At 44.0% G+C, this 25,811-nt stretch overlaps 1 protein-coding gene and 1 long non-coding RNA gene across 2 annotated transcripts in view; one reads left to right on the forward strand and one right to left on the reverse strand.

The window, feature by feature from the left end:
* The window catches only part of LOC129458571 (uncharacterized), a 33,180-nt gene extending 26,859 nt beyond the window's left edge, over positions 1–6,321 (reverse strand). Inside the window, exon 1 of the long non-coding RNA XR_008649663.2 lies at positions 6,177–6,321. This is a non-coding gene — a long non-coding RNA (uncharacterized lncRNA). The remainder of the gene's footprint in view (positions 1–6,176) is intronic.
* Positions 1–25,811, forward strand: part of C8B (complement C8 beta chain) — a 45,355-nt gene that overhangs the window by 4,293 nt on the left and 15,251 nt on the right. The window contains exons 2-8 of the mRNA XM_055234509.2: positions 4,181–4,372; positions 9,969–10,125; positions 13,232–13,373; positions 15,309–15,450; positions 17,941–18,073; positions 20,379–20,576; positions 24,043–24,283. Of these exons, the coding sequence (XP_055090484.1) occupies positions 4,281–4,372; positions 9,969–10,125; positions 13,232–13,373; positions 15,309–15,450; positions 17,941–18,073; positions 20,379–20,576; positions 24,043–24,283 (1,105 nt within the window). The 5' untranslated portion in view covers positions 4,181–4,280. The remainder of the gene's footprint in view (positions 1–4,180; positions 4,373–9,968; positions 10,126–13,231; positions 13,374–15,308; positions 15,451–17,940; positions 18,074–20,378; positions 20,577–24,042; positions 24,284–25,811) is intronic.

The raw sequence follows: 25,811 nt of genomic DNA on the forward strand, positions 1-25,811 counted from the left end.
TGTTTTGTTTTGTTTTACTTCTTTTAAATCTTAAGTCCTTTTGAGAATCTCAGGAAAGTTATGGATTTTTCCCCCAGAAAAATATATAAACACATCAAATTTTTTATGCAATGTAAGAGTATATTAAAAGTATATTAGTCAGAATGGGGTAGATATTGTTGCAGCAGCAACACATAAACCACCAAATCCCAATGACATAGCACAACAAAAGTTGAATTTTAGCTCACATGAAGACCTTTATGGGTCAGCATGGGCTCTCCTCCATCCAGAGACTCAGGGGTTTAGGCTTCCTTCACCATAAGACATTGTTCTATCAACACATGCTTCCAGATCCACAGGACAGAAGACAGAAATGGACAGGGCACACTGGCTCCTAAGTGCTTCAGCCCGAAAGTGTCACATGTCTGTGAGAAATTGCCGAATGTCCATGAGTTCCTTCCAAAATTTTAGGCATAGCCCTTTGCAATGTGACTCTGCTGTTCCTCCCACCAACAGGTGTAAGCTCTGTCTCTAGCTCTTGAATTTGGGCTTGGCCATTGCTTTAGCCAAGGAGACATTAAGAAACATCAGGCAAGCAGAGGTTTGGAAAGCACTTGTGCATTGGGGCTTGTCTTTTCTTGCTGCTTTTTGAAACCATTAGATCACCCTGAGATCAAGCCTGAGTTAGTCTATTTGGAGTCATGTGGCCCATTTACTTCATCACTTCAGCCAACGGCCAGAGCTAACTGACAGACAGAATGAATCATCAGGCAGGTGAGTAAGGCCATCCTGGACCAACCAGGCTCCTGCTGACCTACCAGTTGGCTGGACCAAGGCAAGGCCGGCACCTATCTTAGCCTAGGCCTATTTGATGACCCAAGGAATTGTGAGCTGATAAATGATGATTGTTTTAATCTACAATTTTGGGATTATTTGTTACGCAGCAAAAGCTAACTAATACAAAAATAGGTACCAGGAGTGGAGTGCTGCCACAGCAGAAACATGAAAAGTGGCATTGGCTATGGAACTGGGTGGAGGCTGGAAAATCAGTTAATAAAAGTTGGAAAAACAATAAACTGTTAGTGAATCCATAGACCTAGAGTTACAAATTCCTACACGTAGTTTAAAGGCCTAGAGACATATGATCAGTTTCAAAGCTCTTGCATGGTCAGAGATGAGATCTATAGCCCTGAGTAAGAGCAGCTAGACCAGAAGAGTGGTGTGGCGTGATAACTGTGATAGACTTAAAACAGTGCTGGCACATCCTAAGGGCAAGGGGAAGCTTCAGAATTAGAAAAAGGAGCGTTTAGGAGTCAGAAAAATAAATGTGTCTAGCCATAGATTTCCTACTAACCAGCTGTGGAAACAGCTGTGAAACCCCGTCTCAGAGGCTTGGAAGATGATACTAAGTTTCTTGCCATATTGTCAAAATCAAACAAGATGATGTATGGGAAAACTGTTAAACTGCTAAGAACTGTCCCTGAAAAATATGTGTATTATTATCACTACAGCCTGAGGCTGCCGTCCTCCAGGCAGGATCTCAGGTGAGCTGCACTGGGAAACCACAAGGGGGCGCGATGAGGTTGGAACTCCGGGAGACCTAGGGGAGCCTGGAGCGTTAAGAACCCCAGGGGAATCTACTGGGAAGGCTTTCTTGAGCAAATGACATTAATATAAAACTTGAATAATGAGTCGTATTTAGCTAAGTGGCACATACTCTGGACAGAGGGAACGGCATGCAAAAATCCCGGAGGTGAGAGAGCACAGGATTCACTCGTGTAACTGTCCTCTCTAAGCCTGCAGGCTCCTCCGTGAGTACATCAGGTTGAGGAGGTCGAAGGGGAGCCCTGTCTTCTAAGGGTTTGGCTTCTCTTAAAGGCAGGCAGATAGGAGACAGAACATGGATCTTTCTTGAAACACAATTTTCTGCTTGCTTACAAATGATTAACCACCACAATCAATTGTGTCAAAGTTCAGGTCAGTTACATCCTTTGGGACAACGGTGACATGGTGCCTTGCACTTCGGCTTATGACAACTGGAAATGCACCCTGGGAGGTCTGGCAGCAGAACTTGTGTTCTGCGTTTTGGACACAATTAATGTGAGAGGACTACCATCTTCTGTGACTTTCCCATCCATCCCCTCACTATACTTCCTTATTTGATTCTCCAACCCCAACCCAGCTACTCTGCAGAGATGGCAGGAGGGGGAGGTTTACCGTTTTGTACGTTCAAACCAAAAACAAACTTATCAAGTAGGTAGTAATGAATTATTATCCCCATTTCACAGATGAGAAAACAGTCTTAGAGAAACTCTGTAACTGTGTTTAAGGAAAGCAAATCCAGTCTGTGTTCTTTCTACTAGCCCACCCTCATACCTTGCAAGCTGCCTCTCCCATGTGAGGTTCCTTACCCACATCTGCAATAGCAAAAGCAACAGGACCGCCATCCAACACATGGACCCAGCCCTTTATGCGTTGCAGGTTGGTTTTGTAAATGCCAAGGTTGGTGCAGTTTGGACTTTAATATGTTGATTCTGGGGAGTCAGGGATGGTTTTCAGGAAGGTAGGTTTGAGAACCTCAGTCATTTGCATCTTTTGGGATGCAAACAATAACAACAACAGCACATATATATTTAGATAATTATTTTCATATAGTTATTTCCTGTTTTTTGTTTTTTTTTTTTTTTTTTTTGAGACGGAGTCTCGCTCTGTCACCCAGGCTGGAGTGCAGTGGCACGATCTCGGCTCACTGCAAGCTCTGTCTCCTGGGTTCGCGCCATTCTCCTGCCTCAGCCTCCCGAGTAGCTGGGACTACAGGTGCCCAACACCACGCCTGGCTAATTTTTTTTTGTATTTTTAGTAGAGACAGGGTTTCACCATATTAACCAGGATGGTCTCGATCTCCTGACCTTGTGGTCCGCCCGCCGCGGCCTCCCAAAGTGTCATGTAGTTATTTCTATAATGCCTATTTGTTCAACAATTACACATTTAGTATTTGGTCTGACTCTCCCAGCTGTGAGTGGTAAGTTGGCATAGTCCTCCTAATTTTACATATGAAGAAACAGAATCCGGCTGGGCGCGGTGGTTCACGCTTGTAATCCCAGCACTTTGGGAGGCCAAGGCAGGCAGATCACGAGGTCAGGAGATCGAGACCAGGGTGAAACCGGTCTCTACTAAAAATACAAAAAAAATTAGCCAGGCGTGGTGGCAGGCGCCTGTAGTCCCAGCTACTCAGAGAGGCTGAGGCAGGAGAATGGCGTGAACCCGGGAGGCGGAGCTTGCAGTGAGCCGAGATCACGCCACTGCACTCCGGCCTGGGTGACAGAGCGAGACTCTGTCTCAAAAAAAAAAAAAAAGAAACAGAATCCAAGACAGTCAATAAAAATATCAGCTCATTTATAGACAGTGCACATAGAATGTGCCAGGCAATGTTCAACATGTTTTGAACATGTTGTGAAGATTAAATAAAAATTCATTTATTTAATCTTCACAATAACTGGTGAGGTTGGTACTATTATGATCCCTGTTTTATTGATGAAGGAACTTAGGCCCAGAGAGGGTTAGTAATTTTCTCTGGTCACACACGCTGGTGAATCATACAGAAGCAATTTGAAGTCAGGTAGATGGGCTCTAGAGCCCTACAGCCTCTTACTGACTTGCTCAGCATCATGTAACTGGAAAGAGGAAACATGGAATTCAAACCTTGGCCTGTCTGACTCCAAACCCTGAATTCTATTAAGTAATAATAGCTTACATATCTGAGCACCCAATATAGGCCTGTTCTAAGCATTTCCTCATATTAACTTGTTTAATTCTCACCACTTTGCAAGTAAGGAGAGTAAGGCCCAGAAGTAAAGCAACTTGCCCATAGTCCAAAGCTGTTAGGTTGGTGCAAAAGTAATGGTGTTTTTTGCCATTAAAAGCAATGACAAAAACTGCAATTACTTTTGCACCAACCTAGCCAGTGGCAGAGAATGTACCTGAACCCAGGCTGTCTGGACCTAGAGCCCACAGTCCTTGCCACCTCACTAATAGCCTGTCCACTTAGCAGCTTACCCCAAAGTTACAAAGGAATAAACACCATGCTGCTACACTGCTACAGATTTTTCATTATTCTGGTTGGTTTCCAGAGTGACAGGTAAGTTTTTGTTCTGTGCAAAGTCTGTTTCCAGTCACCAGTGGCTTTTTGTTTACTTTGCAGAGCTATTTGCTCTTGGGGACAGAAGCTGACAGTGGCACTCACAGCACAGGCTTGTCATGGGTCTAGCAGCCTCTGTGGCATCTCCTGTCACATTGGGAAAATGAAGAATTCTAGGACATGGGCTTGGAGGACACCGGTGGAGCTATTTCTTCTCTGTGCTGCCCTGGGCTGTCTCAGTTTGCCTGGCTCCAGGTAAGTGACAGTTACCAATAATTCCCTGATCAATAATATGACAGGGAAGGTGCAGCCACATGATGCTGACCACCTCTTTGTGGCATGCCTATTGAATGAGGAGCATCTCTTGAGGCAATTTGCATGCATCTGATAACATACTATCAACAACTCTTTTCAAATTATTGTGGAACCAAGTGGCTGATTTCAACAAAAGTTCCTGTAAGAAACTGACATGTTTAAATGTATTTTGTCATGCTGAGAAGAATAGGATATTTGTTCTGTATTCTGAACAAAGCCTCCATGTGATTCTCTATGAAAAAGAAAGTTTGTTACGTACAGAGGACAAAAGAGCCGATTCATGAGATGATTTTAATAAATGAGATTGACCCATTCTACCTGCTCATCAACCCCAAATCTTCAGATTCTCAGATTCTTTCCCACCCCCCTCTTACACACACACACACACACACACACACTCTCTCTCTCTCTCTCTCTCTCTCACCCCCCACAAGGTTCCCAGCAGTTAAATGCTAGCGGATTTATTTCATCATTGTTAGTCTACATTAATAAGGTGCAAAACAAGCAAAAGAAAATATCTTAGTGGGAGCTCAAACTTGGGCTCCAGTGATAGAAGAGCCAGTGACGTAGCAATGTGGGGATGCTCCGTGTGCATGAGAAACCCCTACCATGAGATGTTGAAGCGTGCATGCGTCCCCGGTCTCCATGTAAACACTCCTGTGGGAAGAGGGACTGTAATTCCATTCCTTTTACTTAGTTCAAAAATGAGATCTGAACAAACCTTTCATTTTATGTGAGGAGTACCTCCTTCCCATGGGACACAGCCTCTGGTCTCAGTTCTGTTGAGCTGCCATTAGGAACCACAGGATGATGAGCATTCATTCACTATCTATTGGCCACTCAATAAGTAACAGCTATTAAGGTGATCAAGAATCTCCATTTAGCCCGGAGAATAACTAAGCTGCCAAGACCTTCCTTGTGTGTACTGTGTGTACACAGAGAAGCATTCAGGACCCCAGAAAATGTCTCCAGAATGGAGGACTTAAGGGAACCATAGCAACCCTATCTATAGCATTGTGCCCCTGGGTGGAGCTTTCTGCTGGGCTCTGAGGATACCGAGATGAGCCTATGTTCTCACAAAGAATGCCAACATGTGAGCACATGCTATGTGTACCATTACAAGAGATGCTACAGGGGCAGCCAGGAAACAAGGAGGGAATTATCAGCTCTACGGGGCATGGGACCTGGAAAGGCTTCTAGAAGAGATAGTGCGACGGCTGAATCTCCACAGGTGCGTGGGTGTTTGCCGAATGGCTAAGGGGTTGAAAGGTGTGCCAGGTAGAGGGAGCAGCACAGGCAATGGTGCATGAGTGTGAGAGAGCCGGCTTGCTCCTGAAGCTTCCGGACACTTCAGTGGGCCTTGAACACAGGTCCCGGCAGGGAGTTGAGAGGGAAGAGATAGAGTAGGAGTGAACAGGCATCAGGTCATGGGTAGAGTTGGGGGATGCTGGAGTACCAGCTAAGGAACTTGAACCATATCCTCACCACAATATTTTGGGAAGCCATTGAAGGGTTGAAGCAAAGGAGTGACATGATCAAATTTACATATTAGGAAGTTCACTCTGAGGTAGGGAGTGGAGGGGCAAATGGTTGATTAGAGTGCAGTCTGAGAAATTGTATTTAGTCGTCACTACAACGTCATGAGGTGGCTGTAATCTCTCCTTCTCGCTATGTAAGAGAACAAACGGATCCTCAGGGACGAGGAAAGATTCACGCATGTGTGGTGAGGGTCTCAAACCCTTACCTTAATCCAGGTATAGTTCTGACATCCACCCATAATCCCCATGGGACTGTCTTGAACACGGCAGGTATTTGAATTTCATCTGCGAAGTAGAAGAATAGTCTTTGGTTCTGGGACAGAAAATGCTGAGACCACCTTCGTATTGGCCAAGAGAGTTTTTTGTTCTTACACGCTCTTGTAATCAAGTCAGATGATGAAATCATAATCACTGTGTCCTAAGACCTATTATGTCACCACTCTGTGCCAGCCACTTGGAAACATTAGCTATAATCCTCACAGCTATTCCAGGTAAGTGCTACTGTTTATAGTTTCACAGAGAGGGAAACAGAAGATGTAAGTGTCCCAAAGCTATCCACTTAACAAACAGCTGACTATGGATTCAAATCCAGTTTCGTTCAGGTCTCAGAGCCCCTGCACTCTCTCTGCATCCTTCTCCTTCTCACTAATGCGTTGTCCCCTCCCCGCCCCACCCCACCCCCCAACCCCCACATTGTGTATCTGACTTGTTGGCCTCTGTGCTGTTTCTCCATCTCTGGGCCACACATTTGTTGTCTTGAGATGTTGCTTTAAATTCCGTGTCTACCACAGCAAACGACAGAGAGAAGAGAAATTGAAAACCTGCCACCTAGAAGCTGCCCCTTCTAGCAAAGAAAAAGGATGCTGTTTGCAAAGGGGATGCAGCTGCTTAACAAATTGTGTGTGACAAGAAAGTTGTTGTGTCAGGGCATTTCTACCGAAAGCCAAAATATATTGACGCACCCCATCTATATAAGCTGATGGCTTGCAATTTACTGCTGACCCAATCCTGCCGTACTGGATGGATCCATCTTTATTTTGATCAGAGACGCCTATTAGGAAGAGAGTGGGAGACCTGGGCCCAGTGAAATGTGTCCTAATGCTGGCTACAGCATTTTCTGCATCCCCAGGAAAGACACCTCCTTGCCAGTCCTTAGGTAGAGGGAGCACATGTTCAAGGAGCTGAGCAAGGGCGTTTACTGTAGCTCTATTTGCAATCGCAAAACATTGGGAAAATATAAATGTCCCTCAAAAAGAAAAGGAATAAATTAAATGCAATGCGTGTCATATGATATAACATCCAGACAAAAGAAATGAGCTAGATCTCTTTATGAATCAACATGGATAGGCTTCAGAAATGCAATGTTGATTAACAAAAGTGAGTTGCAAAATCATATGTGTAAGTATGAATAAAGCACACACAAGCAATACTATAGATAGTGTATAGATGTCAAATTATCTAAAAGAGACTGGAAGGAAACACACCAAATTAATGGCAATAGCACCTCTGGGGTAAGATGGGGGGAGAAAAATTGAGGCTGCTGTAAAATGCAGGTGTCAACATTAAAAATTTAAAAAAAGGCTTGAAGCAAGTGTAGCAAAGTGTGAACAACTGCCAATCTGGATGTCAGTACATGGGTGTTTATTATATTATTTCTTGTACTTCTCTAGGCATGCTTAATTTTTCAATGTTGAAAGCATACAGAGGATTTTTAATGACAGAAGTTTAGTCAGTTGGTCAAAATGTCCATCAGGTTTGTTTCTATAGAAATTCATAGGGGTGAAAAGCTCATGTTTTTCCCACACACAGAGGCCCTGATGGAACCTAGAATTTGTGTGGCTCCTCGTTAGTCCCAGGAACTAAAGATGCGATTTAATGCTAGCCTTTGTTTCAGATTTGCATTTTGTAGTACTAATAAACCACACACATCTCATCCGATGTAATTTACAAACATACTATTTATTCAGCTGATTACTTTATTATATTGCCACCTTCCATAATGAAAATTGGATGCAAAAATGAGAGATATGGTGGATATAACTACTTTTTACCAAGTTCTTTCTGTAAGTGATCATCTTGCCCATTAACAGGCTTTCAAATCTCAGAGAGGAAAATAATTGTGACTCTTAATAGCTAGTGTGTACCTTACTTATCTGCTCAGTCTCAACTGTGGCCCTGGAGTTGCCTTGGTTGCTAAAAACACAATGTAACTGTTTTGTAGTTGAAATAGGAAGAGGGTACCCTGCAGAGCTGTCAAATACATACTTAGGAGAAGCCAAATCACAGACAATATTGTTTTGTCAAACCTGAGCAAATTAGTAGATAAGAACACATTCTGAAGCCCCCCACTGGTGTGCAGCATCCTGCCTCAAGTAACCATTTTAAAGTATCCACCTGTGGTTTCCAGTAGTCTTTGACCTTTCATTAAAGATCCAACTTTACTAGGCGACTGATTTTTGCTGGTCTCTGGGGCGGTCATGGACACGGATTTCACCGTAGTTAATACTATCCTCTTTTTAGGACTTTTGCCACGTGAGAACATATTGTTAATGACCTTGTCGGGAGTGACATCATGTGTATATGAGATGGTAAAAACTACGTGATGCTCTTCTCCCTAATGACTCTATCCTGGATATGGAAAGAAAGAGGCCTTACATAGAGGTTAGAAGAGATTGTTGGAGTCAGTGCTGGCCCTGTTTCCTTCCAGGCAGCATGGGGCAACCGACAAAGCCCATATATACTCTAGAGCCTAAGAGACCTCGGCTCAGATCGTAACACCACTGCATACCAGCTGCATGACAGTGGACGTGTCACTGTCTCTCTGGGCCACTTCCCTCATCTGCCCAGGTGGCAATGCTCCACAGCTGCCTTCCAGCATTGCTGTGAAAGTAGAAGGAGATAGCATGGGTGATGCTGGGCCATTGAGCACAGCCTTGACATGTCTGTCATAGGTGCTCAGCAAACCTCCATTCCTTTTGTCTTCCCATCTCCTTTTGTGCCCTGGAAAAGAACACAAATTACAAAGAATCTTACAGTGTAATACACTCTTTCAATTGTAAGAAAAAATAAGAATCATCATACACCCTTCATATTACAGAGGAAGAAACTGAAGGCCCAGGCAAATTAAATAGCATCCTCACTCGTTCACTCATAACCCAATGTGCTCCAGGAAATGAACAAAAAGCATTGCTTATCTCTGCTGGTGGTGCTGAGGTTTCCAAGAATAAGTATCCTTCGCTCACTTCTCCTCTCAAGAATCATCACCTCCTCTTCCATAGCTTTTCATGATCAGATCTGTACCTGGCACAAATCTCTCATCCTGAGATCCAAGCCCATATAGGAAATAGGAACTATTTACTAAATGAGTCCCCGTAAGTGTTTCATGGCACCTGGAACTCAGCATGTGCCACCCGAAACTCAAGTCTTCCCCATCAAGATTTATTTTCTTCTGTGTTTCCCACCACCCACACACTCAAATGGGAAAACAGCATCCACTTAAAAGGCCTTCCTTTAACACCCCACCTCCACCATCCACCATCACTTTCTATCCATTCCACATGAGAAGCATCTCATATGCTGGTTCTCCCCATCCTCTCTCCCTGGCCATTGCCATGATTCAGGCTTATACCACTCAGTGGGACTGCTGCTGCCAGCCTCTTCCTTGTTTCCCTACAACCAGGCTCTCCTGACTCCCACTGGGCCTGCACAGCTCCAGCCATGGGGCCTGCATGCTGGAAATCCTTTCCCTCTGGATAAAGTCCCATAGAGCTAGGACGTGAGACATGTTCCTCACAGACATGTTTCTCAAGCCATAATGTTAGGTGCTTACTTCATGTTCAATAAATATTTGTTGGATTAATTAACCTATCCTGGAATGATAAACTAATAGCCTTGCACAAGTGAGCAAATATATATTTATTGAATGTACAAATAGATGGTTGGATGTATACTTAATTCCCTTCTGATACGTGACTCTCTTCTCTCATGATGACTTTTAGAGGTGAAAGGCCACATTCCTTTGAGTCAAATGCAGTCAACAAGAGCTTTGCTAAGAGCAGACAGACGCGGAGTGTGGATGTTACCCTGATGCCCATTGATTGTGAGCTGTCTAGTTGGTCCTCTTGGACCACATGTGATCCCTGTCAGAAGAAAAGGGTAAGCAACCAGGCCTGGGACAGTTCTAAGCTTCCAGGAGCCTTTGTCCCCAGCAAGATCGGCTGAGCCATTGCTAACAGTGCCTGGCACATAGTTGGCCCTCAATAAATGTCAGCTAACTTAATAAATGCATCCTTTCCTTCCGTGCTTCCAAGCAGCAATAAGTTCTTTCCTTTGGTTCTCCAGTGTTTTCCAAGCACACCCAGCCTTTCTCACTCTACTAACTTCCTAATTAGACTCTCTGCCTTGAACCTGTTCTTTCAATCAATCTTTCATCATGAAATAGGGGAAGCAATCACAGTGTATGTCTGAGTTGTCTTTGCCCACTTGGAAACCATTCACAATCTACCCATGACCCTTAGGATCAAGTCCAGGATCGTGGTTTTCGATGATCCCTATGACCGAATCTAGCCTACATTTCCAGCACACTGGACCCTTGTATGACTCTGGCCTTCACTCTCTCTGGGCATTTCTTCATGCTGCTTTCTCAGGTAGGGTGACCTTTCCCACTTCCTTCACTGGCGAACACCTACTCACAATTTGAAACTCTACTCAGGAGCTGTCTCTTTTGAGAAAGCTTTTTGACTCCTCCTCAGCCCTACCTCCAGTTGGATAAAGCAATCTTTTATGAGCTTCGATAGCTCCTTATTACCCTTGTATCATCACATTTATCACATCATGCCACTTATTTTTCACCTTCAATACACAGTGAACTTGTGAAGGCTGATTCAGTTCTGCATTTTCAACGTGTAGACCAATTTCTGGCACAGAATACGTTCTTCATAAATGTGTGGTGTTTAATCTTGTTCTGTTTTCTGATATCTCTATAGGGAAGGGAATGTTGTTGTTACACTTTCTGTTAAACAAATAGATAAACAGGAAATCAGAGCAGGTAAATGGCTTCTTGAGTTCACCTAGTAGTAAATGCAGACCTCAAACTCGGCCACTGTCCAGTGTTCCTTGTCTACGGTTCTTCCGGTGAATACACTCAATTTCTGCAATATCTGTCATTCGGCCTCCTTGGTCATAGAAGGGCTGACCCAGGATCCTAGCTCTGAGAACAACAGATATGCCAGAGAAAAGAGAACGGTTGCTATTTCCCCAGATCCTTGGGAAACCAAACCAGCCATGGGCTTAGACTCTAAAGAGGCTGTGGAAGTAAGCCCAGGACAATCACACAGTTAATTGGATCAATGGAGAGAGCCAAGGTGGATCATTCAGTTCCCAAACTAGGTTTTATTGCTGAAGTTATCAGCATTGATCCAATTATCTGGATAATTGCTTCATCTGCACCATAAACTAGGAAGGCTCAGCATGAGTCGGCCTGGCAGCTAGAGCTCCTCTCTCAGAGTCTGCTGCAGACGTTGCCTCAGCTGGTCATCATCCCCGTCTGCAGGGTCACTGGCTGGGGCTCAGCAAAGCCTCTCAAGTCAGATTGGGTGATGTATTTCCTGCACCACTTCCACACTCCTGGAGCCCACTTTGCCTTTGGAGCCTGGAGCTTTTTAGTCTTCTTTTTTTCACAGTGTTCTCTGCAAGCCTTGTCCCTGTCCTGGCAGGCTCTGCCTTCCAGAAAGAATGACCCTTTACAAGTACCGAGGGCATAGGTGAATGGTTATCTACATTTCTTTTTTTGGATTTCCAAGGCCCAAGTATAGATGCCATGAAGGTAATAACTATGCCTCATTAATGTCATCCTGCAAAGCAGGGGCTGCTATCCTGGCTTGCCTCCTGTGTTCTTTTGTTTACTAAAATCTTGACTGCAACTAACATTTGGAAATCACCCAAATCTGATCACTTTCTTCCTCTGCAGCAGTTTCTCATTGCCCCAGGGTAAAATCCTGTAATCACTTTCCCAAGGCCTGGAGGCCCCTGTAGTATCTGCTCTTGTCTATGTCTCCCTCCCACTCTGGCCAGTCTCCTACTTGTGCTCTTCTCTCCAGCCACAGTGAATCTTTTTAATGTTTTCTGGAACACGGGACACCTTCTCTAGTCCTCTCAGCTTTGGTACAGGAATTTCCTCCACCCATATCACTCTTCTGTGCCCCACTCTCGCCAGTTCTTCACACCTGCCAGACATTCCTACTCAGCCATCAAGTTTCAGCTGAGGTGTCACTTAGTTCTTCCAAAGCCTTCCACTTGGGCTTCTCCTAAGTTTGCATGAGGGACTCCCGATGAGTGTACAAAGCACTCTGCCTCCCCTGTCATGGCACTCATTGCACTGTGCTGCAACTGCCTGGGGCCCAGCCCCAGCATCTGTGACCTCCTTGAGAACAGGCTAGAGGATACAATTACCAGTAAAACGGACCAAACAAGGAAGCAACAATAAACCTACCTTTTCAACACTGGGTGGCTCAATCAATCATTTTGGAATAAATGAATAAGATGGTAGAGATATAGCAATATTGACTGCTAAAAAGCAATAATAAAGAAAAACAAGTCCAAGAAATTGAATGCCTACTATATATCCAACAACATAATGAGATTATGTAATTTAAACTTCATAACTGAACATTTACATAATTCATGATCCCTATTTTACAGATAGGTAAATTGAGATTCATAAATATTAAGTAATTTGTCCAATATCACACGACTGTAAAGTATCAGAATCAGTTATAGCTCCAAAGCCCATGTTTTTGCATTTATAATATACTGATGCCTTCAGGAAAAAGGGGGAATACTTGAATCAACCAAGTGGAGTAATTAAGCTGAGAGATAATTTATTTTGTGTGTTGAACTGGCTACATGAGTCCATCTACTAACCTTTGACTCCAGAGCCCATGGAGTCAGCATGGGCTGACTTTCCCACATTCAGCAAATCTTGACTGATCACTGCAGAAGCAGAGATCAATGCCAAGGTCCCTGCCCTCAGAGAGCTCACAGACTAATTGAAGAAACCATCCAGCAAACAGCAAATCACAACATAGCTCCTTAAGTGTATATATAATGGGGGGAGCACAAGGGGCTGGGGGAATGACAATCAGGCATTTCAGTGCTCTTGTGGAGCCCAAATCCTGGCTCAAGACCCATTTACACAGAGTATCCCTCAGCTCCTGAGATCTAAGGCTTTGCCCTTGGTTCACCTGGCTCCTCTCTGCTACAGTACAGGTATGCCTACTTGCTCCAGCCCTCTCAGTTCCATGGGGAACCGTGCAACTTCTCTGACAAGGAAGTCGAAGACTGTGTTACCAACAGACCATGCAGAAGTCAAGTGCGATGTGAAGGCTTTGTGTGTGCACAGACAGGTATAAATCAATGTAGGAGTAAGAGGGGGAAAGCCTGAAATAAGGTAATGGTTCTTGATGACCAAGGGACAGGCCATGTCCAGTGCTCAAGATCAGGGTCATGGGGCAGCTCAGGAGGCCTCCTTGTCCTAAAATCTCTGACCTCCTTTCACATGCATTATTTTATAAAAATCACCTTATAATGTAGGTGTTATTATTATCCTCATTATACACCTTAAAAAATCGAGACTTGAAGAGGTCACTTCTTCATATAGCAGGTAAGTGGCAAAGCTTCTATTGGAAATTTGAGAATTCAGATTACATTCACTGACATTAAAGACACAAAAAGTATGTGTGCTGGAGTCAGAAATCTTGGGTCAGGTCTTATTTTGACTTTGTGACTAGCAGAAGTCACTTAACCTTTCTGCATCTTGGCTCCCTCAACTGAAAATTAGGGGTGATGTGAATACCTTACAAGTCTGTGATAAGCATCAAGTGACATCATGGCTATGAGAGCTCTTTGTAGACTGTTGGCTCCCTTAGCTCTCTCAGAGGTCTGGGGTTAAGTAGAATGTGACAAAATCTAGAATGGTTACATAGGGCAGTTAGCATCATTTATTGCTGATAAATCTTTAGAAAGATATTTCCTGTCATTTGCATTTCTACATCACTAAGTCCAAGATGATCCCTAATCCATGATATACCCAGTAAAAATTAGTGTTTATAAAAAGGAAGAAAAGAAAAAAGGACAGATGGATAGATTGACAGAAGGAAGGAAGGTAGGAAGAAAGGAGTACACAAATGAATAATCACCTGCTGCAAAACTAAATAAACACAACTTTTCAATTCATTCAGAGAATCCAAGCAAACAGATGCTTCTGTATTTCTCCATCTCCAGCAAAAATGAGAGTATTTTGACCCACATTTTCTAGACGGAAGTTGCAATTCTCTACATTTACTGTACCCGTGTGGACTGTGCATGGGGATCTTTCAAGAAAGAGGGATTCTTAGAGCAATTTCTAGGGGTTATTGCAAATGCAAAATTCTATCCAATAAATCTGAGAGACTTTTTTAGAGTGTATCCATGCACTCATTATGGCCAGTGTTCCATGATTCTGACCAAAGCCATGATGGTTATTCAGGCAGTCTTTAGTTTAAATGTCTGGCAAGAAATATTTGAAGGCCAGATTGTTATTTTTCTGCTTTTAACACTCCAAGAACATTGGTTTAAAATGACCAGACATATCTGAGGAAGTAGGACTACCTGTCTTATGGTCTTTATCTCCCAACAATATACTAATAAGAAAGGAAATCAATCAGGAGGAAAAAGTTTAAAGGAAGCAAAAGGGATGCAAATAATTTTTCAGAATCCAAATGACTATGTTGTTGAAGGCAGTGTGGTTTAGTGGGAAGAATTTGTGACTGGACAGTTAAAGGTTTCAATCCCACTGCAAATATTTACTAGTTAATGTGCACTTGGCCCTCAAAAACACTAATAGTGCTGATAACACTTACACAGCACTTCCTAGGAGCCAGTACTGTTTTATTTACTCATTTAAATTTCGAACAATCTTATGGGATAGGTATGATGACTTTCCTATTTTACAGGTGAGTAAATTGAGGCAGAGAGGTTAAGTAACAAGAGAAAGGTGGCCCAGCTCACACAATTTACGGGACCCACCCATCCCACCCCCTCTTTCCAGCTCCAAGGAGAGAGAGTCAAACTGTCCTGCTGCTTTCTGGAATACAACACTGGCCTCTTCTGCTGAGGGAGGTGGCAATAGAGGAATAAACTGTTAGTGCCATAAGCAATCTATCTGGATACAGGATGACTAATTAAAACGGGGCAGCATGCAAGGCCTGACAAAAGGTCTGGCACCTAGTAGGTGCTTATACTCTGTTAGTTCCTTTCTTGCCAACCATGTGGCTCTGGGTAATACTCTTTCTCCATTCTAGGAAGGTGTGTAAACCGCAGACTTCTTTGCAATGGGGACAATGACTGCGGAGACCAGTCAGATGAAGCAAACTGTAGAAGGATTTATAAAAAATGTCAGCATGAAATGGTCCAATACTGGGGAATTGGCAGTCTGGCCAGTGGGTAAGTGACCATTTTTCTGTGGTGTAGATGGGAAGGCACAGCATTAAATGGAATTCTGGAGCATAGAGAACTGATATAAACAGAGGTCCTCACTCACCTTTCTGAGAAAAGACTGTATTGTAAGTGACACTTCTGGTTGCTCTCTGAGGGCATTTCCAAGTGGCTTCAGGAACACGTCCCATGGACAGACCTAGGCGTCAGGAGGGCTGGCTTGGAACACTGGGACAGAGCTGTGCATGTGTGGAAACCACACAGACTGCTATGCGAGGGCCGGGGTAGGGGGGGAGCCTTTATCTGAACACCTGCAGTGTGACAATGTTAGGTGCTTTCTACGCCTTACGTCTTGAATCCTATTGACAACTTGGCAGGCAGGTTTTATCCAGGTCTGTCCCTATCTCCCAGCATTGGTCCCTCCAAGAAGAGAGATCTCTAGTTAGACAGTGAAGGGATGGATTTCCAGTGCTTTTGGGGATCTCTGAGTTGGTCCTGTCCTCTGGCGAGGACAGAGGAGCAAGGTCAGAAGGGGCCACACTGGCCTGGCATGCACCTTACTTTCCTGCCATATTTTGCAGCTTCTTAGCTTGCAGGTGGAAGAGGGAGACCTTCCCCTCATATGCTTTAGGAATCATCATATGAGACAGAGCCTGGGGAGGGGAACACTGACCCTGAATGGGATTTACCTTCATTCTAAAAAAACCCATCAAATCTCAATTTTTAAAGTTATCACTGGAGACTCTTCACGTGGGAGGCTTCTCTCAGGACTACCTTATAAGCTAGTTATTATAATCCCCACCTTGCAGATAAGGAAACTGAGGCCCAGAAAAGTTGAGTGAGTTCCAGGGTCACTCAGCTAGAGTGTGGGATAGCAGACACTCAAAGCCAGCAGTAGGGCCTGACAGGACCCTGTAGGAGGGAACAGAAGGAGTGGCTCACTGGCCAGGGCACCTCGGGCAAGGCACTTATCTATGTGGAACTTTAGTTTTATCATCTGCAGGAGGAAGTTAATAACATGCTTCTTTCAAAGTGCTGTGAAGATTGAACAAGTGAATATGACTAATATAAGAGGCGCTGGGCAGCTTGTGTGGTGGGAAAAATACAGACTCTGTTCTTGCTCCACTATCAGATTTCAAAGTCCAGTCCACCCATTGTTCCTGGCAGGGAGACTCTGGGTTAGTCAGTTACCCTCATGTTTCTCATCTGCAAAATGGGGATAATAATAATACTTACCTTCTAATGATTAATCCTTATAAGGATTAAATGAGCCATTATGTGTAAATTGATTAGGATGATGCCTCCACAAAGTCAGCACCACATTATAGTTGTTAAAGAAAATAAATATGTATACATTATTTTGATACATGGAATATGTCATGGGAAAGAGACCCCAGACAATTCTGGTGAGGAACAGAACCAAGGCCAATAAGTGGAAGCTGATAGGAGACAGAGACTCTTAATAAAAACAGAAATTTCAGTAGTTAGAGATGGTCAAGAATGGAAGCTTGCCTTAGGAGGCAGTGGCAAATAATGTCTAAGGAGGGGCTGGATTCTTTTCCTCTCTAAAATGGAGATAACATCTATTGCACAGAGCTGCAGGGACACTAATGAGATGATGCATGTAGCTACCCACTGCTGTGTTTGTCACCAGTTACACCCTCAGTAAACAGTAATTATTGTGAATAATATTGTAAATGCGTTGTGATGAGGGTTGTACAGAAATTAAGAAAACTGCCACTTCAAACAGCACACAGCATAGTGAGGGTGACAAGTACATAAATAGCACATTTATCGTGGACCAAGCAGTATTTTAAGGACTTCATAAGCATGACACTTGTGATCCTCACATCATCCCCATGAAGGAGTATTTTCATGGTCCCTATTTGCATATGAGCAGACTGAGGCAGAGAGGTAGTAAGTAGCCACCCAAGGTTTAATTGGCTTGCCCAAGGTCACCTGGGCAGTAAGGGGCAGAACAGAGATTGCATCTCAGACGTCTGGCTCCAAAGTCCACACACTTCCCTATTATGCTACCCAACTCTCTCAAGGCAATGGTAGTAATACAGGATAATAAATGCACAACAGTGTGAGCACAGGGTGTTATGAGGGCCCCTAACGCAGCTGGGCTACAGGCTTCAAGCACAAGTGTCAGTGAAACCTCTCACCACACTGGCAACAGAGCTCAATCTTGACAGACAAGTCAGAGATAAAACAGTGACTGGGTGGCAGGGCATTCTGGGTGCAGGGAAGTACCTACCACAGAAGGAGCTGAGTAGACTGGAGCAAGAGTAAGCCTCTTCACATGGCTGGGGACTAGGGCACGTGGCTGTGATTAAGATCGGCCAGAAATGAAGCTGGAAAGCTGATTTGGACCAGGTATCAAGGGCCTTGAAGACTATGCCAAGGAATTTTTGTTTTCATTCAGTAGAGCCTGACAATCAAGATTAAGCAACCCCAAACCTTAACCTCTTCGTCATCTCTGTCTCTTCCTCACAGGATAAATTTGTTCACTAACAGTTTTGAGGGCCCAGTTCTTGATCACAGGTATTATGCAGGTGGATGCTCCCCGCATTACATCCTGAACACGAGGTTTAGGAAGCCCTACAATGTGGAAAGCTACACACCACAGGTAAGAGACAGCCAGGTAGCAGTGGAGGGAGCCCCAGCTGAGCATCCAGTTAGCAGGGTCCATGGCCCGGCCCGACAGCCTGCTAGCTGTGTGACCTTGGACACATCTCCTTTTCTGTTTGAGCTTCAGTTTCTTCATATGTAAAAATGGGCAGTTCCTTCCTCCAGACATTGTGGTGGAGATGACATCCTGTATATAGTAACAGGAGGGTGGTTGTAGAGCAGTAATAATAGAAACCATAATATCAAAAGCTACCTTGAAGATAGAAATAAAGCTTAGGATTTGGAGTCACACTGACTTGGTGACTCTGCCACTTACCATCCATATAATCCTAAAGGCTATGAGCCTCTGTTTTCCTATCTTTAAATTGGGAGTTATGGAGGTCCCACCCTGCAGGGAGAGGATTAGTGAGATAATGTGTGTATTTAGCACAGCACCTGGCTTAATGGTGAGTCCATAGAAAATGTTCACTCTTGTTGCTGTTGTTATTGCATTCTTATCAAATCCATGCCTATTAAAAGCAGGCATTACTCTAAGCATTTTATGAAATGCTCTACCAATGTAAGTCCCTATTATGATTGATGTACAAACTTAGAAACACATCTCACAGACAGTGGGGTTTAGAATAGCCTGCAGGACACACACACTTGATATCTGACGGGAACACACTGGGTTCCAGGACTGGCTCTGCCACAGGTCCCAATTTCACCTTAGGTTAAGTTCCTCTTCCACTCTGGGCCTCAGTTTTCTCATCTGTGAAACTGGGGGACGAGACTAGAGGATCTTGATGGTAATTTCCACTTCCAAAATTGCACCCTTTTTTCTAGCCGGGTGTGGTGGTGCATGTCTATTGTCCCAGCCACTCGGGAGGCTGAGGCAGGAGGATCACTTGAGCCCTGGAGATTGAGGCTACAGTGAGTCAAGGTCGTACCACTGCACTCCAGCATGGTGACAAAGCAAGATCCTGTCTTTAAAATGTATATATTGCACCATTTTGAAGGCAAGCTCCTCCTTACTCCTCCTTCTCTTCCTCCCCAACACATTTTTTAGCCAAGAAAGAACAAATTTAGCTTAGCGCCAAACACACTCTCCATCAGGGTGTCCATTGCCATCCACAAAACCTCTATTTTCAAGGGAGGATTTCAGAGCAGCCATTACCATCCAGGTGCAAGTGGATCCTAACTCAGGCAGGACATACATGGTAAACGCTCCGGTCTCCATACCAACATTCTTTGAGCGCTGTGCCAGGTGCCATGCTGTGATTTACCAGTATAAGCCCAATCCTCAGAACAAGCCTGATGAAAGGGACCATTATTGCTTCCATTTTACACATGAAGAAACTGAGGCATGGAGAGGTCAAGGCAATAGTCCAAAGTCATCTGACTAGACAAGAGCAGAGATGCAGCGCATCTCAGCGGCCACGCTGCAGACCATGTCCGAACTGCTCCTCCTTCCCCTTGTAGCAGCTGAGCTGTTGCACCCTCCTCTGGGAATTACAGGCTGAATGGGCAGCAGCTGAAGCTGATGGGAGCTGTGGGCAGGGAGGTGACTCGAGACTGGTCACTCCAGGGCCCACAAGGCACTACCCTTGGCAGTTCCCCTACACACAAAGCCATGAACACTGGTTTTCGAGCAAGTGGCTCTCCTAAGTTCTCTCTAAGGTACTTTCTTGCCCTTGTCACTTGATCCTCCAGCCACTGCCTTAGACCAGACCCTCATCAACCATCACCTGCACTGCTCTTACAGCCTCCTCATGGGTTTGTCTCTCGGACTCCAAATTTTTCCCTTCCGATCCAACCACCACATCATCTTCCTGAGGCTTGATCTACTTCCTCTGCTAGGTCATACTTGAATTAAGCCCAGATTTCAGGACAAGTAATTCAAAAGTCTATTTTGATGTCAGAACATCCTCTCACAACATCCCCTTTTTCTCCTCACTGTTTCAACTTCTCTTTGAACTGCACTGCTCTCCTTGCAGTTCCTGGGGCACACCCTCCCCTTTCCCACCTCCATGCTTTTGCTTAAGCTGAGCCCACAGCCCAGAATGTTCCCCTGCATTTTTGCCAGTTGAAATCCAAATCAAAAACCAACCTCTAAGTTTCCACCCAAGGTATTGATCAGGTCTGTCTCTACTACTGAACCAAGAGCCTTGAGGTGGGGACACAAATCAGCCCTGATTTTTCTGTATCCAGAGCATCTAGTTCAGTATCCAGCACATAGTAGGAGTAGAGTGGCTGTCTTCTCACTGGTATTGAACTGATTTGAGTCAAATGAAATAAAAAACACTTTCTTTTTTCTTCTTTAGACCCAAGGCAAATACGAATTTATATTGAAAGAGTATGAATCGTACTCAGATTTTGAACGCAATGTCATAGAGAAAGTGGCAAGCAGGTCTGGTTTCAGTTTTGGTTTTAAAATATCTGGAATATTTGAACTTGGCATCAGCAGTCAAAATGATCGAGGCAAATACTATATTAGGAGAACCAAACGATTCTCTCATACTGTAAGTATGTCTTTGTTGCTTTTAAACATATATGTTTTCTTACTCCATTTTCTGCCACTGTAACAGAACACCACAGAATGGATGATTTATAAAGAAAAGACATTTGCTTGGCTCACAGTTCTGAAGGCTGGGAAGTCCAAGATCAAGGCGCCACATCTGGTGGGGGCCTTCTTGCTGCATCATAACATGGTAGAAGGCATCACATGGTGAGGAAGTACATGCAGGAGACAGAAAAAAGGGAGCTGAACTTCATTCTTTTATCAGGAGCCCACTCCTGCGATAACTAACCCTCTCCTGAAACAACAGCATTAATCTATTCATGAGGGCAGAACCCTCATGACATGATAACCTCATAAAGGTGCCTCCTTTCAAAACTGTTACAATGGCAATGAAATTTCAACATGAGTTTTGAGGGGGACACTCCAGCTATAGCATATGGATCTTTTGGAAATGACATGCCCCAGATGTGTCTATATTCCACATTACAACTGGTCCTAACAACCAATTATCTTTCTGTTGTCTTGAAATCTTCTCAAAAAAAAAAATAGCTAACTTACTTTTTAAGAGACCAGGCAGAGACAACCTTCTATAATTATTTTCTTTCATTTTCTAATAAACTTTTCCCTTAGGGTTTCAATAAGCTTAAGATGTAGCTTTGAAAACCAGAACTTCTCTGGAGACTTTTCAGCCCACAGGAATTTGACTTTTATCCCAGACATCCAGCTGAAATTCCTCTCTGGAATGTCACCCAAGACCTCTTCTCTGACTTCTTAGGGTGTTCAGTGGAGATGACCAAACCATTGCTCTCCTGTTTCTCCTGCTTTCTTTCTGCTCCTTATCAGCTTCCTTCCTGGGTCTAATATTCCCATCTGTCCTTGTTTAATTCGTGGCCCTCTTCTCGATGTACTCTCCAATCTCCCCTGGCTGCCTGCCCTCTTCAACTCACTTCCTCTTTTACAGGGACAAGCTATGAGCCTTCATCACTGCTTCTAACCTCTCGGTTAAGCTTCAGACCTTCCCTATCCACTCTTCTGAGCATCTCACCTGGGCATCGTGCTGACACTCCAAGGCAATGTCTTCTTCCTGAATTTTCAATGGGTGTTAATGGCATATCCCCCTCTACTTTTCCAGGCTAAGAACTGAGCCAGAATCATATCTGGCTCTCACTTCTGCTTCATGTTCACATCTGTTGATTACCAAATCCTTCAGTATTACTATTCAATATTTGTTTACACTAACTCCTATTACCTCTTAATTAATCCAGTTTCTTTCATCTCTTACTGTGCCCAAATAGTTTCTCTGTCTCCTAGCTTGCCCCTTCACATGCATGAAGAAATGTTTCTATGACACTAATCTGATCATATCATCTGCTTCCTGTTGCTTACTCCCTACCCTTTTCCTTCTCTCCTTCTCTCCCTTCCAGCTCCCTGATTCAAATTGCCAGTTATAGGATGCTAACATTGGGCCAGGCACTATCCTAGAGACAGACTAGGGATCTGTAGTCTCTAGGATAATATTCTTGCCTTCAGGTTCACAGTGCAGTGTAGTAGGAGCAGCAAACATGAAAGCCAATATATTATTCCTTTTTTTTTTTTGAGACAGAGTCTTGCTCTGTTGCCCAGGCTGGAGTGCAGTGGCATGATCTCAGCTCACTTCAACCTCCGCCTACCGGGTTCAAGCGATTCTCCCGCCTCAGCCTCCCCAGCAGCTGGGACTACAGGCACGTGCTACCGTGCTCGGCCAATTTTTTTGTATTTTTAGTAGAAATGGGGCTTCACCATGTTAACCAGGATGGTCTTGACCTACTGACCTCATGATCTGCCCGCCTTGACCTCCCAAAGTGCTGGGATCACAGGCATGAGCCACCACTCCTGGCCATATTATTCTTAATTATATCAGTTATAATACAACATGGCATATGCTATAAAGGAAATGCAAACAAGTACAATGCAATCCTAGAAAAGGGAGTGCCAGGGTGCATCTGGGACCTTGAGGTTGTTATCAGATTGGAGGCAATGGCAAAGTAGAAATTTAAAAGATAAGCAGGTATATGTCGGGCAGACAAGGGAGAAAATAACATTTCAGGGAGAAGGAACAGCATGTACAAAATAACATGAAAGAGAATGTCAGGCTTGGGGAACAGTGAAAAGTTGGTTGAATGCTGACATACGTGGCTGGTAGAAAGTAGTAAAGTATGGAGAGGAAAACTTCAGGGGTGTAGCAGCTGAAGCCAGAGAGGCTACTGGAGGACAAATTGTGATGATCTTATACTCAGAGTAGGGGAGCTGATTTTATTCTGAAGGCAACAGCAAGCCATGCAAGGTTTTGCTTTAAGCCAAGAGGGGCATTGTCATAATACAATCTGAATTTTAGGATGTCAACTCTGATTGGGGCATTGAAGGAGGCAAAAGAAAGGAAGGAGATTAGGGAGGAGGCTTTTATAATAATGCAAACAAAATGAGATGCAACCTAAAATATCCAGAAAAATAATGAACAGAGTACCTAGTGACTGCTTGTTTAAGAAGGGTAAGGGAGAAGGAAGAGGGTCATAGGTCACTGAGGCAGGCCTAGAATGGGGCGAGAGCAAGCTAGGAGACAAAATGAGGCCCCAGGGCAATAGGCACCAGCCCAGCTGGCATGGCTTTGTAGAGCTGAAGGATTTAGGATTAGGCTGAACGTATCTCACAGGCATTTGCCACCTTCCTCTTTTTCTCTGCCTATACAGCAGTATAGGGAATGCTCACCTAGGGTTGTACTAACACTTTCTAGATGTTTATACTTCATCTGGCATCACCAGCTTTCAGTCTATTCCATACATGGAGAGTCACCAAACTTTTTCTGTAAAGGTCCAGATAGTAAATATTTTAGGCTTTGTGAGACTGCAAGGTCTCTGTTGCAACTATTCAACACTGCCATTGGAGTGTGACACCAGTTGTAAACCATATGTAAATAAATGGATGCAGTTGTGTTCCAATAAAACTTTATTTACAAGTACAGATAGTGGGTTTGGTACGAGGCTGTATTTTGCTGACTCCTGCCGTACGCTGTCATAGCTGGTTTTCCTAAAGCACCACTTTTACTTTCTTGCGCGACTTTTTTTCAGAGTTTACAAGGCATCAGCAAAGCAGGCACTTTTGCACGTTAGCAAACCCCCTGTCCCATCAGAGAGGTCCCATGCCCTCCAGCTGCTCCCTGCCATGCCTGCTTTTGTTACCCTTCCCAGTCCTTATTCTCTACAGTAAGGAAGTGAGTTAACGGCAAGCTCTTCCAAGCTGAACAGGATGTCAGAATATTTATAAGCATTGAAAGCTTGTCAAAGAGGCTGTCTTCCCTCAAGTATCCTAAAGGAATCATAAGAGTGATGACCCCGGGACAAGAACATCGGATGGTATTTGTAAAGTTCATCTTCTCGTTCCAGATTCCTAACTTTAAAGGTCTGGTTTTCCCATGTTGGTATTTCATTTAGAAAAGCGTATTTCTGCATGCACGCTCTGACCTTGAAGTAGCACATTACAAGCTGAAATCCAGAAGCCTCATGCTCCATTACGAGTTCCTTCAGAGAGTTAAGCGGCTGCCCCTGGAGTACAGCTACGGGGAATACAGAGATCTCTTCCGTGATTTTGGGACCCACTACATCACAGAGGCTGTGCTTGGGGGCATTTATGAATACACCCTCGTTATGAACAAAGAGGCCATGGAGAGAGGAGGTATACTGCCCAAGGGACCATGGCTTTCTAAAAGCTGGGGGAAGAGTTGAACTTGTAGTTTTCTTTCTACCTTCCTGGCTACACCTTCACAGTGTCATTTGCAGATTCCTCTTCCTCCTCTTTTTGATTGACAATGTCAGTCCTCCTCTGCCTAGCTCCCTAGGCCATTCTCTTTTCTACAGCTTTTCTCTCTATGCAATTGTACCCAATCCAATGGTTCTGAATACCTTCAGCATGCAGATAACTCCTGGATCCCTTCCTGGATCCATCCTGGATCTCTTCCTGCACCCAAGAGTTTATGTCGAAATGTTTCTTTGATGTCTGCATGTGAAGGTGTAACAACTCTCACCAGCTGAACATGTGCCCAAAGAGAACTTTTGACTTTCTTTCTCCAATGTGTTTCTTCTATAGCCATCCACATCTCAGAAACGGTTCCACCATCCAACCAGTGGCTCAAGCCATAAAACTAGCAATCCACCTTGATTATTTTTCTTTTCTTCAAATCTATTGTTTTTTCTTTTCTTCAGATCCATCAGCTCTACCTCCAAATTATATTTTCTATTTTTCCTGTTACCACCATAGGCTCACCCCATGACCAGACCTTCACATTCAAAATTTAATGTGGATGTGAATCAAGTATGAATCTTGGAAGAGGTAGATTCTGATTCAGTAGGTTTGGAGTGAGGCCTGAGAGTGCATTTCTAACAAGCTTTGGAGTGATCCTGATGCTGCTGGCCGATAGGCCATACTTTACATAGCAAGGTCTCAGATTATTACTGTGGTCTCCAAAATAATATTCCACCCCCATCCCTCCCCTATAATTCATCTTCATAGAGATATCCCAGCTCTTTCCAATTCCAGTCAACTGCAAGTCTGCTGCTTTCCAACCCAATATCCTTTCCTATGACATGGCACTTGTTGGGTTAAGCGAACTGCTGTAGGTCACACAGATTGCAGTGGTGGAGCCAGGGCTTGATTACCAGTCCATGTACTTGCAAGAGCACACATGGTACACAATGTAAATTTTTACAGTGTGGCCTCAGTCTTGTCAAAATCAGAGGTAACTTCCTGCATAAAAATGGTCTCAAAAGTGCTTTCCACTGTTCCTCAAACTGCTTCCCATAAAAGGGCTTAATCATTAAATAAGTTGGGAAAACACATAATAGATTCCACTCTCAAAGTTTCACGAATGTACTCCAATAAAATGACCTCTCCACCTATTTTGATGCAACATTTGTCACACTTTCTTGACCACGGAAGTTCCTTTTCTCACAACATCTGCTACCATCTCACAGGGTTCATGTTTCAAGAAATGCACTTCGGGAAAAACTGACCTATACCAACATTGCTAGACAGCCCTGGTGGTCAAGGTTGCTCTTTTCTCCCTGAACTGGCCTCAGAGTGCTTGGAGAGGTGCTTATAAGTCACATCTGGAATTTCAGCAAGACCAGAGGAGGAGGATGCCTCAGGGAGAATTAGGGAGGAAGAAGTAGGAAACAGTCCAAAAATGAAGAAGAAATCAGGGAAA

The sequence above is a fragment of the Symphalangus syndactylus genome, chromosome 19 (genome assembly GCF_028878055.3).
Source record: "Symphalangus syndactylus isolate Jambi chromosome 19, NHGRI_mSymSyn1-v2.1_pri, whole genome shotgun sequence".
In the NCBI taxonomy this organism is placed as follows: domain Eukaryota; kingdom Metazoa; phylum Chordata; class Mammalia; order Primates; family Hylobatidae; genus Symphalangus; species Symphalangus syndactylus.